The sequence below is a fragment of the Elephas maximus genome, chromosome 13, assembly GCF_024166365.1.
Source record: "Elephas maximus indicus isolate mEleMax1 chromosome 13, mEleMax1 primary haplotype, whole genome shotgun sequence".
In the NCBI taxonomy this organism is placed as follows: Eukaryota; Metazoa; Chordata; class Mammalia; order Proboscidea; family Elephantidae; genus Elephas; species Elephas maximus.
This window is the reverse complement of record NC_064831.1, coordinates 33,545,897-33,568,421: the sequence shown is the minus strand read 5'-3', so window position 1 is coordinate 33,568,421 and position 22,525 is coordinate 33,545,897. Positions and strand designations below refer to the sequence as shown.

Below are 22,525 nucleotides of genomic sequence, written 5' to 3'. Positions count from 1 at the left end.
GTTCCTGTTATAAATCATGTACTCACATTAAATGTAAAAAAAAATAAAAAATCCTCTTCTGCAAGTGGGACAGTCTAAAAATAAGCCACATAAAAATAAAGGGTTTTCTGACTAAATTACTCTATGAATGGTTGCTGTTTAACATACATCTAGTTTTAAAACGCCAAAAGTAGTGACTGTTTCATGTTTGTTTCTGCCACTTCCTCAGAATAATGTACACAAAATGTGACCAGCATGTGTAACAATCAATTCTTTGAATAAGCACACGTATTTGATATAAACAGGATACATTAGGTTTTCGGACAAGAATAAAAGATAAGGTATTACATTATCCACTATGAAATGCATACTACTTATTCACATAAAATAAATTTTAAGTATCACAGGGAAATACAAAAATGAGATGCTGTATCAATACATACTAACATATAAAGGAAGCTACGAATGCATGCAGGTTTTTTAAATGTCCTACTACTATGTTTTTTTTTTTTTTTTTACTACTATGTTTAGGAGCCCTGATAGCAGAGTGGTTAAGAGTTTGGCTGTTAATCAAAAGGTAGGCAGCTTGAATCCACCAGCTGCTACTTGAAAACCCTATGGGGCAGTTCTACTCTGTCCTATAGGGTCATATGAATCAGAATTGACCCCATGGCAACGGGTTTGTTTTTTTTTTGGGTGCTATTACGTTTAAAAACAAAATCGATTATGACTCATGGCAACCCTATGTGTTGCAGAGTTCAATCTCTATAGAAAAAAAAAATTCCAGTCTGAAATTAGAAGTATAGTACTAATGCTTATTAAACTAAAAACAAACCAACAACTCAACTTCTAGTTATTTTGAAAACAATCTTTACGTAAGTATGTTTCCTACTCTTAATTTACCTGAGTTTGTACATCCAGCACTAAGCTAAGAAAATACGAAGCATTACGGGGTAAAACTAGCAATGTTATATAAACAAAATAATTCATTTATAAATAATAATAAATGGTCACTCCACACCACAGTAAGTTAGGATAAAAAAAAACTTTTTTTTTTTTTTTTTTATACTAGAGAATAAATACTTAAGTTTGAGAAGGATTACTGACTGGCGGTGCGTTGCTGGTGTATGTCAGAATTATTCATCACCTTGACAGTAATATTAACCACAATCCATTTCAGTTGCTTCAGTTTATCATTTTCTAACTAATGTTAAAAAACAATGTCATTGGAGGCTGCTTAAATTAAGTGTAGGGTTAACCTCTGTATTAGAGTTATTTAAAAACTTCTACTAGAAGGAAAACCAAGCTGTTATACACAGCGTAAATGCTTAAGAGATGTAAATTAAAAAAAAAAAAAAAACTTTTAATTCCACAAAACTTAAACAGATTAACTTTCTAATTTAAAAACAAAACCAGTAACTTTGTAAATGTATTGTGACATCCATGAACACACATTTATATATTTTTCTTAATATGCATATTCACACTTTGCTGAACTTGGTATTAAATTCTGGAGAAGGAGTTGCAGAGACATATTTTAAACTAAACACACCGCACTGAACATGTGGTAATTTAAAGTTTAAAAAGGTTAACGTATGCAAGAAAATTTTTTTAGAATTATATAATGAAAATAGCAATTTTCTACATAGGTCTCAAGAAATTAAGTAAACTTCCCAAGGTCCCTCTAATTATAAATAGAAGCAGACTCACACAAGTCAATCTAAACCTAAAGATTTGCTGTGCTGGGCCTCTAATTTTATCTTTCTGTGCTATCTTCCCCCTGTTGTGGTGGTATTCCTTTTAGAAAACATCGACACTTATCTGCCAGCTCTTTCTTTTATAACTGCTCTTTCTTGTTATATGATTATTCATTTTCCACAGCATCATTTTCTTCTTCTATTAATAGAACACTTTTCTGTTATCTCTCTGGGGCAGTAATTAATTCTATTGCTTTTTTCCCCTCCTTCTGGTTTCTTTTTACTTTTCTATTTGTCTCAGTCACTGTCATTTTTCACATTACAGACTGTCTTTAAATGTTTCTTAATATTTGTACCTTCATTTTAAGAATGAGGCACAAAAGGGCTGATTGAAGAATATCAAGTACAAGCACCATTATGAACTGGTAGACAACTGTAGGTAAATCAGGTGGGCTCTACATAGGGTCCCTAAATATTAGTATTTTTTAGGCCTTTTTTCTTGAGCCACTCAATATGTCCAAAGAGCAATACTACTGTCTTCTGTCTTCAGAGGTGGGGCTGGTGTAAGCCTGGCTGCCAGAGTTCTGATAGCATGACGGCCAAAGGGGTCTGGGTGCCTTCACCATTCAGTACTTAAAAGCTTTCCGCTAATCCTCCTGCTTTCCATCCCTTACCTTCAACCCTTCCCCTGCTGAGCTTGGTGTTCTCAAATCAGTTACTTCTCTGGTACAATTTCTCTAGAAAGTCTATCTTTTGCCTTTTGCCAAGATACGGAAACAGACAGTTGGGTTATGGAAAGAAGTGGATATAAATACAAGTATTCAATCTAAAATACTCTTCCTGGCTATACCTGAGGTCACCCAGTTCACTGAAATGAACAAATTTGAGTTCAAATCCTAGTACAGCCATGTGGAAAATGCATGACCTTGGAAAATTCCTTAATTTCACTAACTCTTAGTTTCCTTATCTGTAAATAAAGATAATTGCACATTTCTCACAGTGTTGTTGAGAGTAAAAAGTCTTACTATGGATTTCCGCACAATTCTACAAGTATATCCTGCACTTTCCCTGTATCGTTCTCGTGCTGATTAGCCTGTAAGCGCGCCAAGACTAGGAAATGTGATTTATATCACAATCACCCAAATAAACAGGCATATAATAGCATGTATGTGTGATACAAAGATTAAAATATCTAAATGCATTTTGTCACCTAAAACTTAATATTTAAAACTTAATCAAGCACGGATAATTTTATATTTCTTTCTCTGCATTTATATTTCATTTTAACACTTTAAGATCCATTATATATTGTTGCAGCATCATAATTTTTTAAACTTGAATTCGTTTGGTTTTACTCAAGCCTGATAAATAGAAAAACAAAAAGCTGTAACACCTATCATGTTTAAGCAATAATGTGTGCCCTCCCCCCACATGCCAAAAAAAAAAAAGTGTTCTTTTCTCTCAGTGACATCTAGATGGTATATTGATTCCTGGTGTATCTGTTACAGAGCAGACTAAAAGGACTGGCATTCGTCAGAAACAGCACTTAAAACTTAAAGAGATAAAGAAGTGCTGTCTGATCAACAACAGTTAAATGTCTGTAGTCAATTCCAGGTCAAAATGCATGCTGTGTATTAAATGTGTGTTTTAGAGAGAAAATCTCACATATAAAAATACACATCTAAATGGTAAATGATAAATGAGAGAGACAGAAAATCCGCTAATTTTCCATTAAACAAAAAAGAGACAGAGAGAAAAAATACAGGCAATATGTACTAAGGACAAACAGTAGCAATTTAGCAAAGAATAAGTAAATGCTATATAGCTTTGCCATTAAGCTCTCTTCGGTTATCTCAGAATTCACTCTTCAGAAACATTTTGATTCACACTAGAGCAACGGAAGCTGGTACAGCACTGTAACAGAGGTTAAAGAAAAACAACGAACAAACAAAAAAACCACATATGATTTCTTGGGACCTAGGCCAAAATTTAAAATTCAGTTTGAAGAAGCTATGATGATAATAAAACTTCCTCAGATTCTGATTCTGCCAGCAGGCTTCAGGAGACCAGGGCGCAGGCTCACCTTCCCCTACCACGTACTGTCTGTCGCTGTTTCTGCACTCTGGGCTGAAGTACGGGTACGCCCACATTGCGCCTGCACTCCAAAGCTAAAAGACAGAGGAGTTTTGCTTTCCTTCTACCTCAAACTCTCTCAGTATTTTCTTGCACCTTAAGGATGTGAGTTCTAATTATTAAAAAACAAAATATTTGCTTGGATTTTATTTCTTTTTTTCCCCAATCTTCGGGTATTTTTTAACTACACTAGTGTCCACCTGCTTTTTAGTCTTTAAAATCTCCAGAAATTAACAGTCCCTGGCTCATAACAGTATTTAACAAACAACCAACAAACAAAAGAACAAAGGAGCAGCAACATCAGAGATTCTCCAGCTTTAACCAGACATTCAGCTTTTTCGTAACACAGGCTTAGTCAAAAAAGCTTAGAACATAAGCTGGGACAAAGAAAGCAAGAATAGCAGTAGAAAAGCCTTCCTTTTTCAAGCAATAGAATGCTGGTTGTACCCTCTCTTGTATTTCAAGATGAGAGGTGAAAAGCTGCTGGACAAAATAACATTAAAATAGACCTAGCAACTAGTGCCAAAAGTAGAAGGCAGTACAGCCTATTGCAATGCTTCTCTCTTTCTCACAGACACGCACACACCTTAGGCAGAAGATCTGCACATGATGCCCACTAATATTTCCTTCCTTTTTTGTTTTGTTGTATTTTTGTACTCAATTAAAAATGCTAATTGTGAACTATGGTTTGAAAAACAATTGCTTAGTGTTCAAATTCTGATTGTACCCACTAGATGTGTGACCTTGGGCAATTTGTTTAACCTCATGGTGTCTAAGAATCTGCCTCTGTAAAATACAATAATAATGGTTTTTGTGCGGATTAAATGAGTTAATATACGTAGAACACTTAGACAAAGGCCTGGCATATAGTAAGCCCTCAATAAATATTAGTTAATAAAAAAAAAGACAGTATTAATAAAGTGGGAAGCTCCTACTTTCAGAAATGTATAGCTGAGATAATTGACAGTATTTGGAAGTGAAAGATATCAACTGCATTTCAATCAAAGAACATAGCAGTTTTTTAGAATATGGGTCCAGGTTACAGTACACATGTTTTATGTATTATATATTTCAAAATAAATATGATGATTAATTACAAGAGAAATGACTGCCTCAGATTACCTTTGTTTTTCTCTCCTACAAAACTGGTTTACACGATCACTCTCCAAGATAAAGGAAAACAAAAAATCACAGTTGCAGAGAAAGTTTCCATAGTCTGTAACAAAATCTGCAGTCTCAGAACAGCCGTCACTATTTGTTTTTGTGGTAAGACATTTTGTAAACATATTCCTACCCTAATTCCAATTTCTTACAAGAAAAGTGAAAAGAAAATGTTGTCTCTTCAAAAAAAGGTATCAAAATATAAAATCAATGTATATTTAAAAATATGGATTTATGTCACTCCAAACTCTATGCCTGGTTAGATTTGTCTTCTTATCAGTCAAAACTTAAGGCTACTGATAAAACAACTGGGAAGGTGGGGGAAAAAAATCAGCTTCAGAATTGATCCCTATATTATGCTAAATGAGGACATTTTTCTACATAACATTAAATTTTCTTCAGATTTTCAGACTCAAGTAATTTTGATCTTCTCAACATACTGCCAATAGTAATTTATATGTAAGCAGTAAAGATCTAATTATTGTAAGAAGGTATTGTACATGGTATATTTTCAATAATACATTTTTTTACATTGTCCCATTCAACCTTTTTTCTCAAAGAATGATAAGATAAATAAAAAAGAAAGGGTGCTCATTACATTAATTCAACCTCAGAAAGAAAATTCCCAGTACAGCATGGAAGAAATTACCAAATAAAATTGTAGCTTCGTATCAAAGCCTGAAAACTCAACTTTAGGGAAATTAAAGAGACATAAATATGCATACATATTTCAACACATTTTTAAGCTAGTCAGGCTATATTATTTACTTAAGAACAGAGATGAGATCTGTTTATGTTCTAAATTAAGCTTCGCACACAATATTTCCTAGGATTTCACAAATTTATTTAAACAAATAGTAGTGTTTGCCAAATGTATAGTGTGGGACAAATTTTAACATAATTCTATTATAGTTATTATGCATACAGATACAGCTCATTTTCTGTATGTGAAGCATTCCTGCAAATGTGTATCTAAAACACATATTTGAAAACTGAATCACACTGTAAACATTAGGTCAGACTTTACCACTAAAATGAATGAGATACTTTTATAAAGGGAACAATCACTATTTTAAATGTGTAAAGAACAATTTTCAAATATATGATATGCTTGATTATTTCAGTTAAAATACTGTTAATTTCAAGCTTAGTTTTTTCATCAGTATTTTCAAAAAATTACTACTGGTAGAAGTTCACCTTCCTGAATTTGAATAGCCTGTAGCATTCAAGCCACTATTGTTTTATAGGAAAGGAGATATTAGTTATAAGACACGCAGTTGAGTGTTGGAGCCCACCACTTCTTCCCAGCCATGTTGATTATACTACTATTCACTATTCAACTGTCCTTCAGTTCTTATGGGAGGTGAAACCTATGGATTTAAAGACACTTAAGACACTTTTTTTTTTTAAGACACTTAGTCAACTTTTGTAATTCAGTTGGAAATTTTTTACCTACTGGGTCTCTGATATAAAGAAATTATAAAGAAATAATTGTTAATATTTAGGTTTGGTAATGGTATTACGGAGCCCTGGTGGCACAGTGATTAAGAGCTCGGCTGCTAACTAAAAGGTCAGCAGTTCGAATCCACCAGCCACTCCTTAGAAACCCTATGAGGCAGTTCTACTCTGTCCTACTGGGTCGCTATGAGTCAGAATTGACTGGACGACAATGGGTTAATTATATTATGGTTCTGTTTAAAAAGACACCTTATTTTTTACAAGTACACATTGGAATATTAATAGATGAAATGATTTGATTTGCTTCCAGGTAATACTGGAGAGGGGAAAGGAGAGTAAAAATGAAACAAGAGTAAACATGAGTTGATAATTGTTGAAGCAGCTGATTGGTACATGTGAATATATTATACTATTATGTCTACATTTGTATATGTTTAAATATAAAGCTAAAGAGAAAAGATATAGCCTTATTTTATATTCCAAAATGGTGATTCAAGATAACATATTCATTGACAGTCCGGAACAAAAAAGGATAAGGAAAATTCTTGAAAAATATCTGAGACATGGGAAAAAATTACAGTTAAAAATCAGTATATATAATATATAGCCCAATTAATAAAAAGAAGATAGGAGTAAATAAAACAAAATGTAATTATTCCTTATTGCTTGTGTGGTAAATAAAGGATAATTTTTATTTACATGCTTTTGTATTTTTAAAATTTAATACAATCAATAATATTTTATAACCTGAAAAATGTCATATATATTTTATTATTTAATTCATTTAACACATATATTGGGTGGCAGGCAATGTACAGGCACTGTGTGGGAAATAATGGTGAACAAGAACTCTATCATTATGAAGTTTATTGGGTAAGAAAAGCAGAACACCAAGCCAAGTAGGTAGAAGAATATGTAAAATGCGGATTAAATAGGTCCCATGAAAGAAACAAGGAACAGTTAAGCACTAGGCTACTAGTCAAAAGGTTGGTAGTTCGAATCCACCCAGAAGCACCTTGGAAGAAAGGCCTGGTGATCTACTTCAGAAAGATCATAAAAAAAAATAGACACTGAAAATTTTAGGGCACGCAGCTCTCCTCTGAAACACATGGGGCTGTCGTGAGTCGGAATCGACTTGATGGTAACTGGTTTGGTTCTTGGTTTGGTATGAAAGAAAAAGAGGGTAAATTATCAGAGAAGGTAGTCTGTAACGAACTCTATGAGGCGCAGAATAGGTCAACTGTTCACAAAGTAGGGAGAGGACATTAAAGGCAGAAAAAACGAAGCTCTGAATTGGCAACGATTTATTCTGCTTTTAGTAAGTCGAGAAGGGTTTAAGCATTGGAGTTATCGAATTCAAAATTAGCTTTAAAAAGGATCCATTTTGTTTCACTGAGGAATGGATCGGAAGTGGGCACAAGGTAGCAGAAAGATCAGTTAGGAAAACTCGAGAAGGGCAGGCTTACTTAACTTCACACAGGAGGACTACTGAGAAGTTCCATGGCTTTCTTCATATGTCCTGTCAAACACTAACACCCTTAGAAAAAGCTGACATTGAGGGATGTCTTTTTGACTATATATAGAAAAGTAAATACAAGGCTGTTGTTATTTTTAATCATCATTAGGTTTATCATGTATATTAAAATTTTCACCATTTTAAATTTAAGAACACTGAAAATACATATAAAAGATAACTATACTAATATATTATATTAATAATATATTAATATTGGGAATCCCTGGTGGCGTAGCGGCTAAGTGCTAACCAAATGGTCAGCAGCACTATTTTTTTAATTAATATTATAATTATATTAAAAATTAATATTATAATTATATTAAAAAGATAAAAAGTAGTATTTTTATATACAAGATAATTATATTTCAGAGGGTTACTGCAAAATTACCTTGGACAAATCTCTGAAGTTGCTTGGCAAGGTAAGATCTAGTTCTTCTGATTCATAATTAGTAATCACCCAGGGAAACACTGGATACTGATTTAAGTCATTGTAACTCCGTCCTAGTTGGGGAAAAAAGAGTAAATCTTAATTCAGAATAATAAAATAAAACGTTACAAAGATTCAAGAATATAATTTACTAAAAAATAACAAGACCAACTAACAATTATTGAGTGCCAGATATTGCTCTCAGTGGTTTCCATACATTCTTCATTAATCCTCACAATGTTGTTGCTGTTGCTGCTAGATGCCTTCCAGTCCTCTCCAACTCATGGTGACCTTACAACAGGACAGAACACTGCCAGGTCCTGTGCCATCCTCACACTCTTTGGTATATTTGAGCCCATTGTTGCAGTTATTATGTCAATCCATCTCATGGAGGGTTTCCCTCATTTTTGCTGACCCTCTCTATTTCACTAAACATGATGTCCTACTCTAGCATCATGAAATTAGGATCATACTCATTTTATAGATGAAAAAATGAGTTGCAAATGGTTAGGTAACTTGCTCAAAATCACACATTTAATAAAGGTCAAACCCTATTCAATCCAGATAGTCTAGGCCCCAAGTTTACAGTCATAAACTACACTTAACTGTTTTTCATTACTTGAAAGCCTACCTAAATAAAACTCTTAAGTATTAAGACTTTAAAAAACAATTTGCAATTTTCATAGTTTTTTCAAAGCTATAATGGTTTCTCTGCCACTAATTAACCAACCAGCCAAATATACGTGACACGACCTCTGTGGACATCCACTAGTCATCTGCAAAATAAAGCGTTATAGTAGTAACTCTAAAACTGCCGTGGTAGCATTCCAATTCTACAATCCTCTGAATACAATGCATGGCATTATCAGTGTTGCTTCCTCTCACCCCAAATGCTGCCACAAATTCTTCCGTATCTCTTCTAAACTAATGACATTAAGTGACACATTAAGGTCTATTAAAAATAAGAATAAGGCAAAAGATAAAGTAGTCCTACTCTGGCACGGCGATTTTCTGAATATCACAACTATAGGGAGGCAGTACAGCAGTTGAGAACATTGTTTCTGGACTCAAAATCATGGTATTTGAACGCCAGCTCCATTGTTTACTACTCTATAACCTATTTTTAGTTAGATTTAATGTGAACAGACTTATATAGCTAAAATATAAGGGAAAAAAGCATACTATTATTTGAATTCCTTTCTTAGTGTATAGTTTATCATCTCCATTTTGCTTCTTAAATACATAATGATGTCATAATATGCGGCTGAATACTAAAGTAGTTCTCTGTACACTTTCTTGGTATCTAAACTATCTTTGTATCTGATGGTTTTAACTTTTTTACTTTACTCATTTTGGGATTGAGCCCTACTGGGGTAACAGAGTTACATTCCTCTTTGGTCAACCAGGAAACGGTCTACTATGGATTGAAACGTGCCCCCCAAAATGTGAGTTACTGGGCTGGGATTCCCTGTATTGTGCGGTTGTTCACCATTTTGTGATCTGACGTCATTATCCTATGTGTTGTAAATCCTAACTTCTATGATGTTAATGAGGCAGGATTAGAGGTAGTTATGTTAATGAGGCAGGGGTCAATCTACAGGATTAGGTTGTATTTTGACTCAATCTCTTTTGAGATATAAAAAAGAGAAGCAAGCAGAGAGGAGAGGGACCTCTCCTACCATCGAGAAAGAAGAGCCAGGAGTGAAGTGCATCCTTTGGACCCAGGGTCCCTGCACTGAGTAGCTCCTAGGCCAGGGGACAATTGATAACACAGAACTTTCCCGAGAGCCGACAGAGAGTCTCCTGGAGCCAGTGCCCTGAACTTGGACTTCCAGCCTCCTAAACTGGGAGAGAATAAGCTTCTGTTTGTTAAAGCCATCCACTTGTGGTATTTCTGTTACAGCAGCACTAGATAATTAAGACAGAATTTGGTACTGAGAGTGAGGCACTACTCTCACAGATACCTAAAATGTGGGAGCGGTTTTGAAACTGTATTATAGAGGTTGGAAGAGTTTTAAAGTACCTAATAGTAAAAGCCTAGATTGCCTTGAAGAGACTGTTGGTGAAATTATGGACATCAAAGACAATCCTGGTGAGGGCTCGCAAAGGAAGTGAGGAGAGCTGTACACCGGAGACGGCGCAGAAGGCAAGAAGCAGTGGCAGAGAAATGGCAGTGGCAGAACCAGGAGATTGGCACAAGATGCCATGGGAGCTGACTCATGGAGCAAGACAGCTAAGTGCCTTCAGGCTGGAGGCTTCCTGGCGGAGTAGGGTGCCTCTGGGCACTTACTGGTGGAGCTAGGTTTGCCAACCTACAGAGCAAGAGCTGAGTGCCTTTCAGCCAAGGTTTACCAGCAGAATGGGATGCCACCAGCCACTTATCAGTAGAACTAAAGAGCTTTGGAACACTTGCCCAAACAGGACAGAGGCCAGGCTGACCCAAGAGGCCCGAAGGGACAGGGGCTGAGAAGCCAAGGAACCAGGAAACAGAAGCTGAAGAGACAAGGAGCACAGGAAACAGAGCTGCCTTAGTCTCAAAGGGTAGAGCCACAATCTCTAGGGTCTCAAAGGGTAGAACCATGGCCTGCTGGGTCTCAAAGGATGGGAACATGGCCTCCTAAGTTTCAAAGAGTCAGATCTTCACCAACTCAGTTCTGGAGTGTGGGCTGCCTTTCATGAGTGCCAGTGGGATGGGGCACTCTGCTGCCCAAAGCTGAGTGGGCGGAACTGCCATGCCCACGGGGCAAAAGGATAGGGCCTGCTGGGGCCAAGACAGTAGGGTCACCACTCAGACTAGGAGAATGGGGCCATCCAAATCCGAGGGAGCACAGCTGCAGGCCCAGTGGGCCTGGAATGCAGAGCTAAAGCCCAGGGCCAAGGTGCTTCCACCCGGAATCCAGAAAGTGTGGCCAACACCTAGAGTCTGGAGGGCAGGGCCATTGCCTAAATGGTCTCAGAGAACACAGAACTATTTTCAAGCCTAAGAGCTAATGTAATGTGCTCTGCTAACTTGCTTGGTGACTATTATCTCTTCGTTCCCTCCAATTTCTCCCATTTGTAATGGAAATGTCTACATTGTGCCTGTTCCACCATTTTACTTTGGAAGTAGGTAACTTGTATTCTAGATTTCACAGATGAACAGGAATTTTGCCCCAGGAGATTTTGGACTTGGAGTTGATTTAAGACTTATAATATGATGGGAAGAATGTGTTTTACATGTGGTAAGGCCATGAATTTTGAGGGGTCAAAAGGTGGAATGTCATGGATTGAATTGTGTCCCCCAAAAATGTGAGTTACTGAGCTGGGCCACGAGTCTCAGTATTGTGTGGTTGTCTACCTTTTTGTGATCTGATGTGATTATCTTATGTGTTGTAAATCCTAACCTCTGTGATGTTAATGAGGCAGGATTCAATCTACAGGATTAGGCTGTATCTTAACTTAGTCTCTTTTGAGATATAAAAGAGAGAAGTGAGCAGGGAGGAGAGGAACCTCCTACCATCAAGAAAGAAGAGCCAGGGGCAGAGTGCATGCTTTGGGCCCAGGGTCCCTGCACTGAGAAGCTCCTGGACCAGGGAAGACTGATGACAAGGACCTTCTCCTGGAGCCAAAAAAGACAGAGAAAGCCTTCCCCTGGAGTTGGCATCCTAAATTTGGACTTCTGGCCTCCTAAGCTGTTAAAAAATAAACTTCTGTTGTTAAAGCCATCCACTTGTTGTATTTCTGTTAAAGCAGCACTAGGTAACTAAGACACAGACTTAAAAAAACATGAATAACAACGACAATTTTAATTCACAGATATATGTGGAAGCTACATACTTCCGCTAATAATTTTAATTTTTCCCAGGGAAAAGAAAAGGAGCTAAAAGCAGTTTTCTTTGGCTCCCTCTACCTCCTCCTTTCCCTCGCCTTCTCATTGAGATGTTAGTAAACAGTAAAATCCTCATCTTGATCCTTTTGCTTAACTAACCTGAAATAATCTAAAGTTTACTGTTCTACAAAAAAAGAGGATGAACCTGCTCAGTGTGATTAGACTTTTATAGATTAAGTTATTCTCAATATATATTCAATTCCTACCAACTAAATGTCTCTTGGCAAATGCGTCACAATATTATGAGAACCTATGTATGTCACAGATAATAGTGTAAAAGTGATCTCAACATGTAGCTTAGCCTCACATGTTATAGCATATGTATAAAAACCACCTAAAACAAATTGCTGATACTTTTTAAAAAAGGAATATTCAGGGGATATATTTAAAAAGACATTGTAGGCACAACAGGAGCTATTTGAAAGTAGACCATTTCATAAATGTTTAATTTCCATAATCATTACTATGCATTCAATCAATATGTATTAGTTGATTCACTACAAACTATACCCATTAAAGTTGTTATGTAAGTTTCCTGTCTCTCACTACTACTTAAAAACTCCTTTTGGTCACTAGTCATATAAGCCCCACTAAAATTAACATAACTATTCTAACTTTCTTCATCCTTTTCCTCTTTACTGATAAAACTTAGACTTTTCAATGTGAGTCCCTCAACTTCTTCCCTAACTCTGCATATTTATAATTCATAATATTTCCTCTCTTCCCTACTTCTCTAACAATACATCTTTTTTTCTAAGAGTGTTCCTTCACCTGAGCTCTTGAACCTATCTCCCTCATAACTTGAATTGTTACTCTCCCTTTCTCTCCTCTATTCATGGTTTCTCCTTTCTGCCTTAAACCTTCCTGTCTTCACCATCACACTTAAAATACTAATCTCTATCTAAAGCTCCCATTTCATCTCCAACCATCCAGTCCTTATAATCAACCTTTCCTCACTTTTAAAATGAACCCCTACAAAACAATCAACAAATCCCAAAATGCCAAACGCAAGCCTGTCCTGTACTCACTCTTAATTCTCGTCTTATCTCTCTAAAACACTTGATGCAGGTGACCAACACTCTTTTCTCTCTCTTTCCCTTTGCGTCATGACATTTGGTTACCTTCAGCTCTCCTACTATTTCTGTAAGTTCTAGGATCACTCATTCTCCTCTCTTTTACTACCTTTCCCTCTTCCCTCGTATTCCCCAAGACCTTATCTCACTGCTTTGTGAATTAACTGCCTTTATGATCTCATCTCTCTCTTGGTGATTTCCTCTCTATGCAGCTGGAATCCAACGCACTATCTCCAAGTTCTGAAAACCCTTTGATTCATACTTCAAACAAACCTTTTTGATATCTTAATTTGGATGTCTTATTAGAACACTGAAATTACCATAAGAATTATCATCTTTCCCTAGATCAAATTTTTCTGACCTCATTTTCTGTTAATGGCACCATCATTTCCCCACATACAGGCTGGAAGCCTGGAAGTCTTTTCTGACACTTTCTTCTTCCACTTTCCGTCAGCTGTGTGTCAAACGGTTCACGCCTTATGAATTCTCACAGTAGCTGCTATGGATTGAACTATGTCCCATCAAAATGTGTGTTGAAACCCTAACCCCTATGCCTGTGGATGTAACTACATTTGGGAATAGTGTTCTTCGTTATGTTAATGAGGCCATTCCCCTGTAGGGTATGTCCTAAATTTAATCACTTCTGAGTTATAAAAAAAAAAAGTATAAACATGGAGTCAAGAAAGCACAAACAGTGCAGACAGATGACATGGGAAGGTCATCAAGGAACCCAGGAACAGAAACTTGGAGACAAGGATCTTCTTCCAGAGCTGGTGCCCTGAATTCAAACTTCTAGCCTCCTAAAGTGTGAGAAAATACATTTTTTTTTCTTTAAAGCTACTCCTTTATGGTATTTCTGTTACAGCAGCAGTAGAAAACTAAAATATAGACCTTGTGGGGCCGTTTGGTTTTCAAATGTCCATGTGAGTCATGATACAAGTATTTCTTATTAATATTTTACCCACAGTTTTCTTTTTTCTGTGTGTTACACTTCATTGCTTCATCATATAACACATTTCTAATTAAGTTATTAATAGGTTCTTTGGCTTTTATATGGCTCTTGACTCCTGCTATTCCATAAGTTAAACAGTTTTACAAATTCTTATCTTCTCTTTTTTAGAAATGAGTTTATATACCTATTTTCAATTTCTCTCAAGTAGCCGTTTATGTAGAAAACTGGAAATTCTAATATCAAATTACTTCTTTATGAATTTTTTTTTTAATGTTTTACTGGGTTTTTCTTTGTTTGCTTGCTTCAATCATCTATACTTCTTTTTTTTTAAGCGTGCCATACCGGGAAAGGTTTTACTTCCCAGTTGTTGTACGCCGTCGACTTCATTCCGACTCACAGCAAACCTACAGGACGCAGCAGAACTACCCCATAAGATTTCCAAGGCTGTAAACTTTACGGAAGCAGACTGCCACACCTTGCTCCCAAGGAGCGGCTGGTGGGTTTGAACCACCAATCTATTGGTTAGCAGCTGAGCACTTAACCACTGTGGCACCAGGGCTCCTTTTAAATTAACGCTTGATAAGGTATTTTAGTACTAATAATGTCAATAAAAATAAGCTACTTTTATCAGTACTCAAAATAATTTAGCTATAACACAGTAATTTACCGTTTGAAACAAGCCAACTTGCGGGTTAGGATTACCTGCTATTGTGTTGAGAAACATCAAGTACTCAAAATTTGAAATCTCCCTGTGTTGCCATCGCTGGGTCATATTAGAAGCTTTAAAAAGTTGACGGGGACTAGCTAATGAGATACGCCTGCAAAAAAAGAAATCATTATAGAATCAATTTAAGTCTAAGATTAATAATATCACAACAATAAATCATGAATATCTGTGCTTATTCATTCATAATGAAATCTGTATTCCATTCTTAAAAGTTCTATCCATGTTATACTAATGATATTAGAAATATTTCAATCTATAATTAGTGGTTAAGTAAATTTTTTGGACTAGCCACATGTCTATTATACATGTTCTACTTACTCAGGTAAGCTGTCCTTATAATGCCATTGTAATACCTAGCTTCCATACAGGTTCTTACTTTCCAATTATTACTCTTTGCTTAACTGATATAAAAAGAAGAAATTGTAACCAAAAAATACATACGAAAAGTGTTTCACGTACCTTCATCAACTTTAAGGGCATCACCTAAAGGTAACATACTTGTACATTATAAATTTAAACATTATATTTACACATCTTTCGTAACAAGAAGAAAGGGACTGCTGAACTATTTAGGTGTCTATTCATGGGGTGGGATAACTGTAAGGCAAACTTCTGAGTTTTTTCTTTTAATACATCTTACAAGAAGACCAAATTTTCTGTGCTTTCTTAATGAAATGTATGCACCAAAGGATACAACTGATCAATACTAAGTAACAGTGGGAAATAGGAGGCAAGATTATCACATTCACAAACCAAACCCTCAGAGAAGTATGCTGACACAGTTCCTCCTATCACCAAAGACAAGGCGATTAAAATAAAAAAAAAAAAAACTTGTTTGAGGTGTGATTTACATACTATAAAATTCACCCACTTTAAAAGATTACAATTCAGTGACATTTAAAGTAATTTTATAGAGTTCTGCAGTTACCACAATCCAGTTTTAGGGCATTTCTATCACCCCAAAAACTTGTCTTGTGCCCGTTATAGTTAATCCCTATTCCTATCCCCAGCTCTGGGCAACTAATCTGCTTTGTGCCTCTATAAACTTTCCTTTCTGGACATTTAATAAATGGAAAAATGCATTATGCAGTTTTTTGCACCAGGCCTCTTGCACTAAGAATGTTTTTCAGTGTGGCACCATGTATCACCAGTTCCTTCCTTTTTATTGCTGATAGGATTCCACTGCATGAATATACCACGTTTTGCCCATCCATTCACCAGTCAAGCGGTATTAAATGGTTTCCAGTTTGGGGCTATTATGAATAATGCTATTATGAACATTCCCCTACATTTGTATAAACATATGTTTTCATTTCTCTTGGGTAGATTCCTGAAGTGGAGCTGCTAGAACTGTCAAATTGCTTTCCAAAGCTTTATCACTTTACATTCCAACCAGCAATGTATGACCTTCCAAATTTTCTACAATCTTGCCAATATCTGCTATTACATGTACTTTTTATCATAGTCATTCTAACCCACTGTCATCAAGTCGATTCTGACTTATAGCAACCCTACAGGAACAGAGTAGGCTTTCCAAGGAGCTGCCGGTGAATCTGAACTGCCAACCTTTTGGTTAGCAGCTGAACTCTTAACCACTGCACCACCAGGGCTCCATAGCCATTCTAGTGAGTATTAATGTACATTGTTTAGCATCTGCTCATGTGCTTATCAGCCTTTTGTATATTTTCTTCGGTGAAACGACTGATGGGATCTGGTACCTAATTGGACTTGGGCATTCTGCTTGGTTCTTTTTATCACCTAACCTGCAAATCAGTATCATTTGTGTGGTACCTGGACCAACAGGCTGAACTGAAAGTCACCCAGCAAGCTGTGGTGTGCTGTCTAACTCTGGGACCTACAACCCTAATCATCTGTGGTTGATGATTTTTGCCACTGTAATTTCTGGCAAGGAGGTGCAACTTCTATCTAGAGCTGCTCCTTAAGGTTTTGGACTCATCACCTCACTGACACAGCTATCAGTCATTGGCCTGCTCTTATTAAACCTAAAGCTCTTATTAAAACTGAAGGCTGACCATAGATAGTTGTGACTCTCAGTCTGACATCTCCATTAATGGTGGGCCGACTCAGTTTCAATGAATAATAAGGAAAGAGTCCAAAAAACCTTGTCAGTTAAATGGAAATAGTGTGTTTAGGGGTATAGCTGGCTTGGTTGGTTTTAGTGTCATCTCAGTGTTCCATGAAGAGGAGGTAGTTACCCCACTCGGGGAGAACAGTATTCTCCACTCCATTGGCTAAAGCACAGCTACTGGTTCAATGGTGCCTTGTTTCACAAAGCTTCCCCTAAATTCCGGGGCCAGTTGGCTGACAGTCCAGGCAAGATGAAATCGCACCATGTCCGATGGCCTGTTCCAACTATTTAGTCTTAGCATCAGATATGCAGAACCAAAAAGGGACAAGGTCACTCTACATAATGAGTAGATCTCCAGGCCATTCTCATCGCTCTGACCTTGAAGAAGCTCGTTACCTTTTTACTGACTCTTGGACTGTTCCAATGGCCTAAGTATTTGGTCTGTTACTTAGAAGACTACAGACTAGAAGATCAAAGACATTTATCTTTGGGGTTATGAATTGTGAATACAGATTAAGGCTACTAATCAGCCAGTCTAGGTCACTCATGTAGATGTCTATTCTCTGATACAATCTACTAGAATCAAGCACAGGGCACTCACCCTGACTGTTTCTTGAAGTTTAACCACATCAGGACTATCAGTGGTGCCTCACATCTGATGACATTTTTTCAGGTTATGGTGTTACTGTTCCAGTCTGATTCGCTGACTGCAGCCACACCATTGTGGCCTCTGAAACTAATCTGTGGCATGATTTTGGCTTTCCCAACCATTGACAGTATGTGTCACAAAAGCCACCCAGCACTGGATTGAAGTTCAAACAGTTGACAGCCATTTCACTATGCTTACCACCCACAGGTAACCCATATTGAAGAGGCTGGATCAACCTCCTCAGAAAATAACTCAAAAAAGATTTCTGACTCCATCTCCCTCATCTGCTCCTGGTCGACACACCTTGGAATTAAGTTTGGTTACTGAATTCGGCCATCTTCCTCTCAACTTCTTCCTGAGTAATGATCAAGATAAAAGGCGTGGGAGACCTATTTTTAAAATTTAGGATTCAAAAGGTCTTGGCGCATATAGAGAATGACCCCCCAAAATTTAAAGTTACAGGTACTGGGATGGAATCCACTAATTGTGTGCTGGTGAAAGAAGAACAATAACCTTGGCACCAGGGAAAGGAGCACCTTACACTCCAGGTAGAGAGAGTGCGTGTGTGTGTGTGTGTGTGTGTGTGCGTGTGTGGTGGGGGCGACTGTGAATATGTTCTTTGTCCCTAGATCCAGCACTGTTGCCCGAGTCAAAGAGTAGCTGCAATCATTTTTGCAGCTTCTATCTCTTTATTGAGATTGCCCATATGTTTATTTAGTCTTTTTTTTTTTTTTTAATTCTTTAAACATAGTTTCCTTTAGTTCTTTGACTATAACAGCTTCTTTGAAGTCTCCTGTCTGCTAGACCCAACATCTGGGGACACTCACAGACAATTCCTATTGATCACTTTTTTTCCCTTGAGTATGGGTCACACTTTCCTGTCTCTTTGTATATCTTATATATATATATATATACACACACACACATATTTTTTTTAATTGAAAACTGAACATTTAAAATAATATATTGTAGCAGCTCTGGATTCTGATTTTTTTCAGATTTTATTTGCTTGTTTAGTAATCTCTCCTGGCTAAATAATAGAAATCTGTCTTCCCCACAGTGTGCAACTGCTGATATCTCTGCTCAGACAGTTTTTTAGTCTTTATTTTTATGCCTGGCTTCCTCGGGATCACCCTGTGTCTGTGTAGTTAGTGGTAAGCCAATAATTGCATAGTGGCTGTGCACAGCATGTTGAGCCCGTAAGGCTTTCAACCTCTGCCAGCAGATCTGTGTGTGCTTAGAACTACATATTCAAACTTCAAGTCATTTTCTAGTTGGCTTCAGCTTTTACTTTTTACTGGGCCCTTTTGTGACTTCTTTGTATATGTGAAGACTCAGGATCACCCAGGCCCTTCTGGTCTCTACTGCACACACACGTGGCCTTAGCAAGTAATATGTCTGTCTAAACCACAACTGGAACCTCAGGCTGGGTGAACCTCTGTCCCTCCCTTCTCAACTATACCAAGATCATCAATTCCATTAAGAACACTGAGGGCATGGGTATTTCCCACTGCTCAAAATGGAAGCACCTGTAACATGGGCACTGTTGCCACTTGTCCTCATGGGCTGCTCTGTCCTAGCAGAATCTCTGTACTGACAGAGCAGTGAGGGATGGGAGCATCCCAGGCAAGAATGTCACAGACTCCTATTCTTAACCAAAGTTCAGCAGTATTTCAAGAAGAAATGCTTCTCAGATTATTGTATGGCTTTGGCTGACTTCCAGAACACTTTCTCAAATAATTACATCGGTCAATTTTATCCAACTTCTTGAGAAGGGGATTTGCTGACCTTCTTACTCATCCATAGCTGGAAGCCCTGCCTCAACGTGATTGTTTTCATAACTTCATTTTCATTGTCTTCCGAAGTCATTCAGAACCATGAAATCATGAGAAACTGCTTCCTCTCAAAATTAAGTAATTCAGTATTTCACTCTCCAGTCACATCCTTCTAAGCCTTCTAACTTGGTTGCTCAAACCAATCTAAACTGGCTTTTTAACTTCCCCACTTCATCAAAACTGCTCTTTTTTCAGGTCCTCAAGGATTATAATGTTGTTAAATGCAATGATCAATTTTCAGTCTATACCTTATTGAATTCTCATCAAGATATTATCTTCTTTAAATATCATTCCTTGGTATCACAATTTCCTGGACTTCCTCTCTTTCTAGTTTTTGTTGATGCTGTGATTGTTTTCTGGAGAAGGGGGTGTCTTTTTCCTCTAACTGATCTTTAATATGTTGAGGTTTCTCAGGATGCAGTTCTAGTTCCTCTCGCCATTCTACAGCCTCTCCCCAGATGAGTTCATTCCTTCTCATGACTTCAAATTACATCCAAATGGAAAACTATCAATTGTTAAGCCTTTCCTTTGAATTTTAGATATATCTCCTTATGTATAACGCCCTATTCAACATTTCAGTCTGGGTACCTCTCAGGGACTTCAATTTCAATAGATTTAAAACTTAACTTCTTATATTCTGTCCATTCACCTCCTTTCCCTAACCCCAGCCATGGGGATGGAGAACGTATACAAGTCTTCTTCCAGTGTTCCCAATCTCAGTAACTGCCATCACGCAGCTTAAGATGGATTTCAGGGAGACATACTGAATACTTTCCTTTCTCATGATTCCCCACATTAATCTTCAAGGTACATAAATTCTATCTCCTAAAAAAATTTCTAACAAGGATGCATCTCTTTAATTCTACTATCAACATCATATATCACCTGGATTTCTACCACAGACTCCTAACTGGTGACTCTACAATCATTCCTGTTCCTGCCCGCATTTCAATCTAATCCACATGGGAAGTAGCATAACATTAATGTGTAAATTTGATCACATCTCTGCTCTGCTGAAAACCCTTCCAAGATTGTCTAATGCTCTCAGGTTAAGATGAAAATCCTAAACACAACTTTGTATTGATTTGTATCTAGCCTTTCTCTTCTACCTCATTTCATGACACCCTTGTCCTAAGATCAGTCATTCAACATTTCTTAGAACACTGGATGCTTTATCTTGCTTCAGGGTCTTTGTAGAAGCTGTTCCTTTTTTCAAAGGTTGTTGTTGTTAGTTGCCATTGAGTCAACTCTGACCCATAGCATGATACACGGTGACCTTTTGTGTAACAGAACGAAATGTTGCCCAGTCTCGTGCTATCTCTATGATCTTTGGTATATTTCAGTCACTGCTGAGGCTATTGTGTAAATCTATTTCATTGAGGTTTTTCCCTCATTTTCGCTGAATCTCTATTTTACCAAACATCATGTTCTCTAATGATTGGTCTTTTCTGATGGCATGTCCAAAGCAAGCAAGAGGAAGTCTCACCTTGCTTCTAATGAGCATGCCAGTTGTATTTCTTCTTCAAAGGTTAGCTGATTCTATTTATTCAAATCAAAATCTGAAAGTCACTCAAGAAGACATTCTTGACCACCTTATATTTATATCCTTCCTGTAACTTATTACGAGCTACTTAATTTGTTTATATATTTGTTTAAACATGTGTGGGCAGAGATGGTATCTATCTTATAAATGCCCAATACACTGAAAATGCTAAAAATCTATACAAGTAACTGATTTAATAAATTAAGGCTTTCAGCTTTCATTGGCCATGAAAAACATCATTACAGAGTTTCTAGGTTTTATAACACATTTTTAGTAGAAAAGACTTTTTTTTTATTACGATAAGAAAATTTACCATGCTTTCTGAACTGCTTTTTCTTGAAACTTGAAATTCCTTATTAAATTCTAAAATTATCTAATCAAAACCATAGAATGGTTACTTTATTGTGAGACCTAGGGTGGTTTTAAATATGCCCACAAATTCTTTGATACTCCTCTCTTTAAGAGGTGAAGCTTAGTTCTCCTCCCCTTGAGTCTGGACTGTATTTAGCAAATCACTTGCAATGCACAGAATGTTCCAGAAATGATGGAATGTGACTACCAAGGGGAGGTCATAAAAAGACACTGGAGCTTCTATCTTGCTCTTTCTTGGATCACTTCCTCTGGGGGAGGCCAGCTCAGACATCATATTGATATTCAGGCAGCTGATAGGGAGGCCAATTTGGTGAGGAACTAAGGTGTCATGCCAAAGGGCAGGTGAGTGACTCATCCCAGAAAGTTCTCCAGCCCCAGGCTGAGTGGAGCTCCTACCAGCATCATGACTACTCTTTGTTGATTCTATTTCAGTTGCATTTATAATAAGATATTACCTTAAAAAAGTGAGATAAACACTCATCAAAAGCAGCTCAAATCAATATAAAATTAGGTATGCTAAAAGTAAACAGTAGGTTTCTACTTCTAATATGTTTTAATCAATCAACAGAAAAACCCAGTGTTCACTCCATTCCCAGTCCTTAAATTAGTTACCTAAACTGAATTGACAGTGAATCAATATCTCTATGAAAGAAAACAATTAGTGATGGTGCAATTTAAAAATAACCAACAGACCAGCACACAGCAAAGAGACACAGACCCCTGCACTCTTCCAACTGCCTATACTGTGAGAGATTCTGAATGATATAAATACTAGTTAAGCTCATATGTAAATAAAAAATTAATATTTGAATTCTGATTTGCCAGAAGTTAAACATAAAAATTTAATCAAATACAGTATAGTTATAGAATCCTTAATATATAGATTTGATATGAATGTCAAGAAAGAAAAAATTACAAGTATGATGCAATAAAGCATAATTTAATCATTTTAACCAAAATGATATAAAAAATTTTGATCTGATTTTTCATACATGTTAAGTAGTACATTCATATGAATAAGTAAAAAAAATTGTAACAGAGTAAGT

The 22,525-nt window shown here is 36.8% G+C and overlaps 1 protein-coding gene across 1 annotated transcript in view; it reads right to left on the bottom strand.

The window, feature by feature from the left end:
* LRBA (LPS responsive beige-like anchor protein) overlaps window positions 1–22,525 on the bottom strand; it is a 769,624-nt gene that overhangs the window by 199,271 nt on the left and 547,828 nt on the right. Inside the window, exons 44-45 of the mRNA XM_049905216.1 lie at window positions 14,967–15,082; window positions 8,333–8,445 (exon numbers count right to left, since the gene is read on the bottom strand). Of these exons, the coding sequence (XP_049761173.1) occupies window positions 8,333–8,445; window positions 14,967–15,082 (229 nt within the window). The remainder of the gene's footprint in view (window positions 1–8,332; window positions 8,446–14,966; window positions 15,083–22,525) is intronic.